Source organism: Schistocerca americana, chromosome X (genome assembly GCF_021461395.2).
Source record: "Schistocerca americana isolate TAMUIC-IGC-003095 chromosome X, iqSchAmer2.1, whole genome shotgun sequence".
Taxonomy (NCBI): domain Eukaryota; kingdom Metazoa; phylum Arthropoda; class Insecta; order Orthoptera; family Acrididae; genus Schistocerca; species Schistocerca americana.
In genome coordinates this window covers 25343142-25355717 of record NC_060130.1, presented here as the reverse complement: position 1 = coordinate 25355717, position 12576 = coordinate 25343142, and the positions used below count along the sequence as shown (strand labels likewise).

Sequence of the window (12576 nt, the reverse complement as noted above, 5' to 3'; positions counted from 1 at the left end):
TGCAACAATGGAAAATGGTACTGAAATGCAGGATGATCTGCAGCGAATTGATGCATGGTTTAGGGAATGGCAATTGAATCTCAATGTAGACAAGTGTAATGTGCTGCAAATACATAGAAAGAAAGATCCCATATCATTTAGCTACAATATAGCAGGTCAGCAATTGGAAGCAGTTAATTCCATAAATTATCTGAGAGTATGCATTAGGAGTGATTTAAAATGGAATGATCATATAAAGTTGATCGTGGGTAAATCAGATGCCAGACTGAGATTCGTTGGAAGAATCCTAAGGAAATGCAATCCGAAAACAAAGGAATTAGGTTACAGTACACTTGTTCGCCCACTGTTTGAATACTGCTCAGCAGTGTGGGATCCGTACCAGATAGGGTTGATAGAAGAGATAGAGAAGATCCAACAGAGAGCAGCATGCTTCGTTATAGGATCATTTAGTAATCGCGAAAGAGTTACAGAGATGTTAGATAAACTCCAGTGGAAGACTCTGCAGGGGGGATGCTCAGTAGCTCGGTACGGGCTTTTGTTGAAGTTTCAAGAACATACTTTCACCGAGGAGTCAAGCAGTATATTGCTCCCTCCTACGTATATCTCGCAAAGAGACCATGAGGATAAAATGAGAGAGATTAGAGCCCGCACATAGGCATACCGACAATGCTTCTTTCCACGAACAATACGAGACTGTAATAGAAGGGAGAACCAATAGAGGTACTCAAGGTACCCTACACCATCAGGTGGCTTGAGGAGTATGGATGTAGATGTAGATGTAGACCAAAAAATGTTTTTCTTGTAATGAAGACACTAAAGTGGGGGTCAGTCATGCTGTTATTGCTTTTAATGATGGCAACATTGGTAGCGTGAAAGTGCTACAACATATGGGAATTAATTCTGGAGCAAACTGCATCAGAGAATTTGAATGGATGGACAAAGTTTGCACTGGTAAAGCAGAGTATGCAGCACAGTTGGCCACTACGGAGTCCAGAAAGAAGAAAACAAGAAAAAACTTAAAAAAGATCAAGAGGATGATATACAGTATGGTGCAGGGTGCTTCTGAGTGACTAAAAATAAAATGTTAAGCATATATTGAGTTACAGTCTATTAAAACTTTAAAAACTCTTCCTGAAAATTTACATTTTGTCTTGCATTTTTCCCTAAATCTCAGTAACTAATTCGAATAGCGAATTCAAATTTTCAGTATGTATCCTGAGCCTTCTGAACTAAAAGAAGAACATAATGTTATGTATAAATAAAATTATTTAGAATAACATACAAAAAAGTACACAAAATTTTAACTGTGTGATTAAAAAATTGTATTTCCAAAAGCAGTGGCTGAAATGCAATTATTGTAAGACTCAGAACATATAGTTTAATGTCCTGTAAAAGTTTCTTGTCAATGGCTACAGTTGTTCCTGAAATACGGGGAAGTTAAGTCACTAAATTTAACATTGTCAGGATATGGCGTTCAAACTCCCCTTAATGCACATTTTCTCCTTCCTCCACTTGGTGAGCAACACATTTATAGTATTTTCACAACAGCAGTAGCTATTTTCTTACAATTTCTTTTTGCAGGCATACCATGTGCCGGGCTTCAAGGGACATGTGGGATTTATTACCTCAATGAGTGAACACTTCTGTGGCACGTGCAACCGTTTACGGATAACAGCTGATGGCAATTTGAAGGTGTGTCTCTTTGGGAATTCAGAGATATCTCTCAGGTGAGTGATGAAACATAGAATAATCGTGTCCAAGTGAAAATTCATGTGAGGAAACCATAAAATTACTAGAAGACTGACAGACTGATCAGTATTTTACCTCCAGGAGGTGAAATTCCAAAACTTCTTATAGACACATTTGTTCCTCTTGTCCTCACATTAGTCATGGAGTCCGAGTGACCTTTGAGACCTTCAGAAACTTATCCCTCTTTCCTCTCTCATTAAGGAACTGATAGTTCCAAATGCTGAGTATAGAATAATACTTTCAAACTGTTTGCCATGCACATTAGGTATGTGGTTGGTATATGGAAGAGATAAACTGCAGTTAAATCCAGCAGGTATGAAATGAGTAATCTTTTCTTGAAGTTTTCAGCTTGCACTCTCCTCCCTCCCAGACATACAAACCAGATACCTCTAGCTAAATAATTTGTGAGCATATATAATTTGCCTCTGTCAACATCATGTTACACTAACCTATTTGTGAGATTAAATTAAAGGAAAGTAATCAGAACTGGAAATTATGTAAAGACATTTTTAGTTATGTCCCTATGTTGTAATAAAGTTAACACAATATTTCTGTCCATGTGATGGTAACTATGATTCGTCAGCCACTGTTGCCGAGCGGTTCTAGGCGCTTCAGTCCAGAACTGCGTGACTGCTACGGTCGCAGGTTTGAATCCTGCCTTGGCTCAGATGTTAAGTCCTATAGTGCCCAGAGCCATTTGAACTGTGATTCATGATTATCAGAGTCTATATGTTCCAAATAAAAATTGGAACTTCATGTGTATAAATGTACAAATTATTAGACAATGGGACCAACAACTAACACTTTTAAATTGATGACTAGACTAAGAGATTAATAATAGGAAAAAAACTGCAAGATACTTGGCGATAAGTTTGCTTCAGGACAAGGTAAGGGGGGTGAGGGGTGGGAAGAATCAGCTCTCTCTTTGTGAGCATACCAGAAATCCTTTATCAACCGAAGGTAAAATAAGATATAAAAATACAGGGTCAAACAATTAATTTAAGTATCTTAAAAACCAAATGACTAATAAAATTGGAAGCTAAGAAAAGTAAGTTCGTAGTAAGTAGGGTGAAACACAAGGGGCTGCAACATATTGCCATTGTTGTTTGACTTGTCTATCAAAGAAAAAAGAAATGGATCAAAACAAAATAAAAGTGAGAATGGAAATGTATCAGAAGCAAATAGGAATAAGCAAGGAACATATTCTTTAATAAAAAAAAACAAAAAATGACCTGTGAGGCAGATGTTCCTACAATTTTATGTTCATAGCACAGCAGTCTGTGAAAGCAAAATATTTATGACATTGAAAAAAGAAAATCAGTGAGTGAAAAGTGTGTGTAGGTGAATTGTGGTGAAAGACTGGATATTGGAACTTCTGTTAGGCTGCCCAGTATTAGTTAACTTGGTAGTAAAGGAGCAAGTTTTCAAGGGCAGATAACTGTTTGACTACGTAAAATAGAGTGGGAGTATGGAAAAGCTAGTCCAAGATAGGATGAAAAAGATAACAGCAACTTAAAAAATGAATTGATAAGTTACCATGAACCCCATTCCAATCTAGTGAATGCAGTGGTTGACAATATCTTGTGACATTCGCCTATAAGGCTCAAACAATAATTGCTAAATAAAAATACAAAATGTTGACAAGACTGTATCGAAGCTGTCACTCTCTTTTGAAACAAGGGTGTTTAAACCAACAAACACGCAGGAAAGCAGGGACAACTCGGACACTAGAGGAGGATAGGAAGTATCATTGAAGGAGTGAGCATAAACCGTGTGGAATATGTGTGGTACAAGTAAAAAAAAAAAAAAAAAAAAAAAAAAAAAAAAAAAAAAAAAAAAAAAAAAAAAAAAGAAGAAGAAGAAGAAGAAGAAGAAGAAGAAGAAGAAGAAGAAGAAGAGGAAGTGGAAAAATCTTGATCTGGAAACAAGGGAATAAAAATTTGCCACGCGAAGAGACAATATGGTACTGTGCTGATGAGTGTGTACAAGTGGTGATATACAATATACATTGATAAAGGAACTCTGCATTGGGCCCAGAAGACCACGCAATGCCCTTCGAGAGATGTCCTCTACTATATATCTATGGAGAGTTAGGGGGTCAGTATACAACTCTCCAGGCTGTTATCAACTTCCAGAAGTTGAAGACACTGCTTCTCACTTGAGTAGCTCCTCAGCTGGAACTACAAGCAGAGTGTACCCTATTCCAGTCCGTCCACCGAGCAGAATTTCCCGGCTCTACAAGGAATTGAACCTGATCCCTTTCTATGGCACCCCTGTGGCATACTGACTGCATAGCTGTGGCAAGAGTCATAATATACACTTGTGAACAATTGAGTTATAACTATTCTGTTTATTGGGGAGAGAGTATGTATATTGCACCGCGAATGAAACAGTTTAGTGTATCGTAAATGGAATGTATTCAGACCTTGTACTTGTTGTGTGAGAGCGCGGTGTCTTAGACACTTGTAGTGTTTGTCTTAGCATGTACGGACCAGTGAGCCTTACTTTCTAGTATTTTTAATTATATATCATTACTGGTGCCTCTGGCACTTTTGTGCTGCAATAGCAATAGCTTGCAATAGCAAACATTGAGTCAACCATGGTTTTTGGATTAGAAGAAGAGGTCAACTGGGTTGACATTGGGAATAGAGTGATGGGAAGTGGACAATAAGCAGTTATATCGAAGGGTGCATTATTTGATATGTTCAGGTTAATTATAAAATGTGGATTGGAGAATTTTTCACGTTGAGCAGAAGTAAGTTTACAGGACCAGATGTCAAATTACACATGATCCGTGTGAATCCCTATAGTCAGCATGAACACTGGCACACAGAATAATTTATAGGTAGCCTTGCTGTATATAAAAAATCAGATTTGTGCTGAACTGTCATGAACAAACTGTCACTTCTCTGGAATAAATAGACTCTGATTTGTTAATTACATCTGTGTAAATGAAAAATATAGGAAAACATAGATTCCTGCTTACTGTAAAGCAGACATGTTACATTGTAGACAGGCACAATTAAAAAGGCACTTACACAAAGCTTTCGGTCACAGCCTTCATCAGCAAAAGAGATACAGAGAAACACACACATTCATACACACAGGCAAGCACATGTCACACAAATATGACTGACAACTCCAGTAGCTTGCCCCTAGCTGCTGGACTTGGCAGTTTTTTTTTCTCTGTGTGTGTGTGCGTGCGTGCGCGCGTGGAGTGCTTGCTTGTGTGTTGTGCCTGTGTGCAACTTTGTTTTCTTTACGGTAAATAGTGATCTATCTTTCCCTGCACTGTTGATATTCCTACCTGGAATTTCCATTGTTTAATCAGTGTAAATAAGAAGGACACAGTTACATATATTCTGTCACTTGAAGACTAATACATGGAGTAAGTGGACATTATTTTTTATTGCAGAGGATCTTTGTCACCACTAATTATTAATTTTGTGTTCCAGTTAATTAGACATGGTTTCATCCTTTCGTGGATGTGCTCTTTTTGTTAAATCTTCCTGCAAAAGATCTGATTTACTTCAAATTAATAAACCTGAGTATTCTGAAAAAGGAGGTGCAGCTTACAGCTGCAGTGTGACAGTTGATCACAGGGTGATTTTATCACTGCCATATCGTGGGTAACCATGGCTCGAGACACTTATTCTATAAGGGTGTGTAGTCATTGGGCTTTCTTGTACCACAGTGTCAAAGGTGTACTGTGAGCAGATTTACTCAAGGAAAATACTACCACAATCAGCAGAGTGAACTGCTATGGGCAACAGGATATCATTGACAGGGGTTACCACTGACTAGCATGGCTTTAGCAGCGAACAGGTGGGCCACAATGTAGCAAATGACTCACCAACTCAGTGACATTCAATAAACAGTAACCATTCATGCCACTGGGAACTGTCACCTCTTTGTGGGATACAAAGATGCAATCTGCACACTGCTCGTCACAGTTACAAAGATTAGCATTGGTTCGGAACAGCACCAGGGGATGCTCGAAGCATGCAGGAAGGTCGTCTGTCTGATGATTTGCGGTACATATTGCCAAGGTGGCAGGGTGCAAAATAAGGAGTGATCAAAAAACTTCCATTTGAAGGCTGCATAGTTCAGACCAGTATGCCACACACACACACACACACACACACACACACACACACACGCACACTCGCACACACACACACACACACACACACACACACACACACACACACACACACACATATCCATCCGCACATATACCCTGCTTGTGTCTGTATATGTGCGGATGGATATATGTGTGTGTGTGTGTGTGTGTGTGTGCGAGTGTATACCTGTCCGTTTTCCCCCCTAAGGTAAGTCTTTCCACTCCCAGGGTTGGAATGACTCCTTACCCTCTCCCTTAAAACCCACATCCTTTCGTCTTTCCCTCTCCTTCCCTCTTTCCTGATGAAGCAACTGTGGGTTGCGAAAGCTTGAATTTTGTGTGTGTGTTTGTTTGTGTGTCTATCAACATACCAACGCTTTCGTTTGGTAAGTTACATCATCTTTGTTTTTAGATATATTTTTCCCATTTGGAATGTTTCCCTGTATTATATTATATATCAGTGCTTTCCTCTCCCACAACTATCCTGTAGACCTTGTCCACAAACAGATCTCCCAAACAATACATTCCTCCCCAACCAACAACAATGTTACTACCCCCAGACCACACAGAAGCATCCCCCTTGTCACCCAATATTATCCTGGCCTCGAATACATCAACTAATTACTCCGCCACGGATATGAATTTCTCAAGTCAAGCCCTGAAGTGAGATCATCCCTTGACAATATTCTCCCCACACCACCCAGAGTTGCCTTTTGCCGACCCCCTAACCTCCGTAACATCCTTGTCAAACCCTACAATATTCCCAGACCACCTTCTCTACCCAGCGGTTCCTACCCCTGTAACCGACCCCGATGCAAAACCTGCCCCATGCATCCCCCCACAACCAACTACTCCAGCCCCGCTACTGGTATAACATACACAACTCAAGGCAGGGCCACATGTGAGACAGCACGTCATTTATCAGCTGACATGCCTGCACTGCACAGCCTTTTACATTGGTATGACGACAACTAAACTGGCTGAGCGCATGAATGGGCACAGACGAACTGTCCACCTAGGAGATGTCCAATACCCAGTAGCGGAGCATGCCCTCCAGCATAATTCTAGGGACCTAGGAACCTGCTACACCATATGTGCCATTTGGCTTCTCCCACCCAACACCAGTACCTCGGAACTGCGGAGATGGGAACTTGCACTCCAACACATCCTTTCATCCCGCCATCCCCCTGGACTGAACCTATGTTAACCAACCTCACTCCCATTTACTCTTTAGTCTTCTCCTCTTTCCCTTTCCTCTTTAGCCATTCACGCATCTTTTTATCCTACATAGTTGTGTTTATCTTTATACTATGTACCTCTTTACTTCTGTATTCATCCTCCTTGGTTTGAAGCTGGCACAGTAATTACAGTAGAATATCTTTGGCTTCCCTCTGACATCCATGCCTCCATCTTTGCTACCCTCCCTGTTTACCTTTCCCCTGTTGCTTCATAACCTGGGTTGTGAATAACTGAATCCACTTTCCCTTCTTCCCCTTTTTTCCCCTCTCTCCTCCCTGATGAAGGAACGAAGTTCCGAAAGCTAGGATACGTCAATTTTCTGTTCTGTTTTGTGTATCTATCGGCTGTACTGAGCTGAGGTAAGTACTCACCAGGCCCTCTATCTCTTTGTTAGTATTTGTTTCATATATATAAACACACACATACACACACACACACACACACACACACACACACACACACACACACACACACACACACACACACACACACACACAGGGTGATGCGTATTAACATTTAAAAACCTCCAAAGCACTGTAGATGACCCTGAGACAAGTAATTTAATACAAGACACATGGGATTACAAATGTTGGATACGATACAAATGTTGGGAAATGTGTCAAAAGCGAATGACAAATGTCACCAGATGATGTACCTTGCCATGCTTGCAGTGGTTGAGCCTCTTGGTCTGTCACACTTGATCATCCCAACCCAAGTCAAGTATTCATATCGTTGTGGCTACGGATACATGTGTGCGACTTTAGTGATGGCGTTCAGGATTTGCGTCTTGCATCTGGCAGGCAGTATTTTTTCATTGTGTTAAACAATTATGTATTTATATTGAAGTGTATTATTTTATTTATCGGTCTTGCAGTTTCCTTGATTTCTTGCAAAGTACAGTATAATGAAAACCTACCATATTGCATAACAAGTAGATGAGTGTAAACTTCAGAATAGCATCATCGCCATTAAATGACCTTTGTTTTCTTTACTAACTAATGTCTGTAAACAAAAAGAGAAGTGACAGAAGCAAAAAACACAAAATCAGAACTGCTTTTGCTTGATTACAGCAGGGACAGTAATTTTGTAACATCTACATTTACAACAGATCATATTTACAAAATGTTTTGAAATTTGCTCTGTTTTCTCAAATGAAAGTATTGCACTGCTCAATCATTCCTTTACATTCAACCCCGACTGCTGCACATGCTGTGGGGTATGTCATCTGGTTACGTCATATGTTCAGTGTTTCTCACCAATTTTTGGGGTATTTTGAAATTTACAAAAAGGCAAATGCAGAAAGTTATCACATTTTGCTGCACAATACCTGTGTCACAGAAAAATAATGTATACAAATCTTCTCAGATTGGCCACTGAATAACTTTGTGCAAGCCTCGCAATATTTCACCAACACAACTGTTCGTCATCTTCAGGTAGTGGTGGGTCCTGTCATCACTGCTGCAAGATGTGACTGGTGATATTCGCACAGCAGAATTGAAATTTGTCAGGCTAGAAGCAGGAGTACGAATGTGTGGACAGGCACTCCCAGTTGGATGGAAATGCCATTCATAGTAGCCTTCTGCTTATGTGTTGTGGGCAATGACTGCACTTCTGGACACTCGTGTGGTTAAAAGCTGAATTAACTCTCTGCAAGGTGCTGCATCAGGTCATACATCGGAGGATCTGGTTTCTACTGTTTTAATTTCATGGCAGTCAGTGCTGGATTCTGGGCAGTGCTTAGTCAAAATTCCATATTCCTGTTGGTAAGATTGCCCACCGTATGGCCTCTTGGGAAACGTGTGGTGCCCTGTATTCAGGCAGTGCTCTGCTACCACTAATTTACTGGGTGGCATTTTTGTCAGTGCTGTTGAACACAGTGTTCTTGCACAATGTGAGGTGTCTGCCCTATATAAGATTTCCCATAATGGCATCAGATCTTATATATGATCTATGTTTTCTAGGGTCAAGATTGTCTTTAACTTAACACAAACACTTCCTTAGTTTCGCTGGTAGACGAAAAACACACTTGATTCTGTTTCTCCTAGCGATTCTTTCTATTTTTGAAAACATGCCACTGAAATATGGCAAGAAAGCCATTTGCAGTGCTTGTCTAAGTATCTTCATTTACATCCCTACACTGAACTTGCTTTGCTCAGAACACATTGCAAATCTGTTTACAAGAATAAACGTTCTGCTGCAACACTGTTATTAGGTTTTACAGTTCACCAGGCAAACTGTTGGTATCTGAGATCACGTGTGCTCTATGTGCCAGGGAGTGTAAGACACTACCACATTGTGCAGGGTGATGGCAACTTTTGGACCGCAAATATAACTCTGCGTGTATCAGTTTGCAGTAGAGACTATGCCCCAGTGTTCTGTCAGCTTTTCTTCAAACTGTGACATCCAGGAATGGTAAGCTGCTATCTTTTTGTACTTCCACAGTGAACTGAATATTCAGATGGAGCGAGTGCAAATGCTGCAGGGACATAGGTAGTGTCTGTATTATGTGGGCCACACCACAAATGTCTCTTCAGCATTCTGCCAGAAGGAGGAATGTTGGATATTTACTAAGGGAAATAGAGGATCTCCCATGGGAACACTGTCCACTTGATTAAAGTAGTTGGTGTTACATAAGAAATAGGATGAGGTATGCACATGTTTAAACAGCACCACAATTTCTTTCTCAAACTTGCTGTTAATAACCTCTAATGAGGGCTGCAGGGGCACTTTTGTAAGTAATGATATAACATTTGAGCTAACTAAAAGATCTGAAAGTTCTAGTTTAAGCATCTTCAGGTATTCTATGAAATCCTCTGAATTCTAAATATGATGGTCATAGTCATCCACATGATAAATTTCAAAGCTGTCATGTGGAAATTGCCAGTTGCATCTTGCAGCAGTGATGGTGGAAATCACCACCACCTGTAGATGCCAAAACGTTGTGTCACTGAAATATTGAGGGAGGGACTTGCATAATGTTATCTGGTGGGGAACCCAAAGTGTTTTTGCAACAGATCTATCAGGCAAGCCTGAAAAGTCACATATACTCCAAGCAGTAAGTACCTGTCGTAAAATGATCACATTAGTGAGCTTGGCAATTAATTAAGAGTTTATCAATAAATTTGGCTTCATTTTGCAAGAAATTGTGCTGTGTTCCAGTACTCCCTCTTCAACAAAACTAATGTCAGTTTCTGCTCCACCTCTTCAGCCCAAGATCCTATGTACACTCTTGAGCATTTGTGTAAGATACCTGTTTATTTATAAAAATAAAAGTAACTTCTATCATGACTTTCCCATTCTTGTCCAGTGGGTTTGTTATCCTGCTGTTGCCTACTGCAGACTACAAGATTACTGTTGAAGATTTCTGCAAAGTTTTTCTTCCTTTTTAGTGTACCAACATTTCACTGTGTGGTAATTGCCTGGTACTGTTTAACGGGTGTTTTAACAGTTGTTTCAGAGATGCAATACGAAGCAAATGCAGTGAGGATGACTTGCTTGCCATGATTTGGGCAGCAGTGAGAAGAAGGAAGAAACAACATCGAGGTAAGATACATTACAGCAAATGTAACTCTATAGATAGAAAGAAAATTTCTGTTTAACAAGTCATAGCAAACATAAGAGCAAAATAGAACGAAAAACAACAGTGATAGAACCTGTGTTTTTTGTGTAAACTTGGATTTAATTTTTATTTAGTATTCATTCTGATTAATGCCCATTGGTCAACAAGATATTTCAGCCCTAGAATTTGGTTCTGCAAGGTCCACCAGATAACCATATATGGCTGTTGTAACTCCTTTATTGGACTTCAGAAGTTTTCCAGCAACAAATCTTTTTTTTTCTTTCTTTCTTTCTTTTTTTTCTTTTTTTAAAAAAAAGCTAAAATGCAGAAAACATCATAAAGCAAACACTCACAGAAAAGCATCAGTGTCCTTGAAACAATGGAAACTCCAGTAGGAATTTCAACAATATTGGAAAAGGCAGATTACTACTTACTGGTGAAGGCTGTGGCTGAAAGCTTTATGTAAGTGTCTTTTAATTCTGCCCATCTGCAGCCTAAGGTATCTTCTTTATGGTAAGTAACAGTCTGTCTTTTCCTTCATTATTCATTAGTGTTCTTTGTTTTTATTGCTGTTTAGCAAGCATCATGTGGTATATAAGGGATGCGAATAGCGTCAGATGAATCATCACTCTGGAGGATATGAAGGTGCTGCATATTGGTGTGAGACAGCATTATCTGATGAGAGTTTGAAAGAAACCTCATTGTGGATGTCCATTTGGTCGCCTGGTTAAACCTTGCAACATCTGTATTTTTGGAGTATTTGGATCTGACAGTGGCCTGATGTTGGAAAGTAAGGGCATACTCGTCATCAATGTTCCAGTTGACTACATGAGACCACTACAAGGGAGCATCACTGTGTAGTGTACTGAGTACATTGTAACCTGTTCACATCTGTGACTGCCATCTGAGAACAAGTACAGTAAACTCTCGTGCAGCTACACTTTTGGCTAGCTAGATTGACACTTGACAAGTTTCAGTTTGCGTGCACCTGGAGCCAAGCATTTGCTGGTGTTTTTTGGCAATCTGCTGCTAATCTGTGCACTGGTGTGTGTCAAAAGTCCAAGTATCGTCAATTCGTGCATGTGTTGGTTGAAGCTCTAGTGTGTTTCTTATTCGTATTGCATGGTTTCATGCCACTGCCATCTATTGGAACTCCTTGGTAGTACAGTACATACAGTATTGTTCTATGCAGCGCAATGTAGCCCTGTCAAAACCGACAATTAGAGTGCGCTGCCTAACACTTTCCACTTGTTGTCGGTACATCAAAGCTGAGTGTGTAACAGTGAATGTACAACACCCTGTTGTGTTGCCACGTGGGCTTGGGTAGAACAGAGGAAATGGCATAGATGTATCGAATGCTTTCATTTGATGGCTGCCACAGCCTGGTTTCAAAAGTCAAAAGTTTGTCTAGTGCATCTCGAGTGTTGTCAAGTTGTGCATCTGTGTGTTTCTGATTTGAGGTTTCGTGCTCCCACTATGTGCCTTAAAGTGTCCAGAGATAAAAGGGGCCAAAAACCATAAAGGACTCAGTCGAGTGTCTGTAGAAAGAACACTGAACGTGACTACAGGCACAAAACATAAAATGAATGTGATCTTGTTGGAAAAAGAGCTTCACACTTTGCAGAGAATTGATGCTGGTGAGCCACCCACAAAAGTTGCTGCAGAGTAGGAGTACAATTACTGATCGGAAGACAAATTGATCAGGAATTTAAAAATTTTGTTCCATCCAAGCATTGGGCAGCGCAGTGAAATCTTGAAAAGCAATGAGAAAAGGTGCACATCCTCAGTTAGAAGAGGCATTATTTTTGTGGCACGAATAAATAAGAGCCAAAGGTGTGTCAGTTTCAGGTCCTCTACTTTGTCAAAATGAGCTGATGAGCTGATTGAAGGAAAGAAGCAAGAATTG

At 40.0% G+C, this 12576-nt stretch overlaps 1 protein-coding gene across 1 annotated transcript in view; it reads left to right on the top strand.

Moving 5' to 3' along the window:
• LOC124554930 (molybdenum cofactor biosynthesis protein 1-like) overlaps positions 1-12576 on the top strand; it is a 61887-nt gene that overhangs the window by 27490 nt on the left and 21821 nt on the right. Inside the window, exons 5-6 of the mRNA XM_047128627.1 lie at positions 1582-1727; positions 10569-10654. Coding sequence (XP_046984583.1) covers positions 1582-1727; positions 10569-10654 — 232 coding nt within the window. The remainder of the gene's footprint in view (positions 1-1581; positions 1728-10568; positions 10655-12576) is intronic.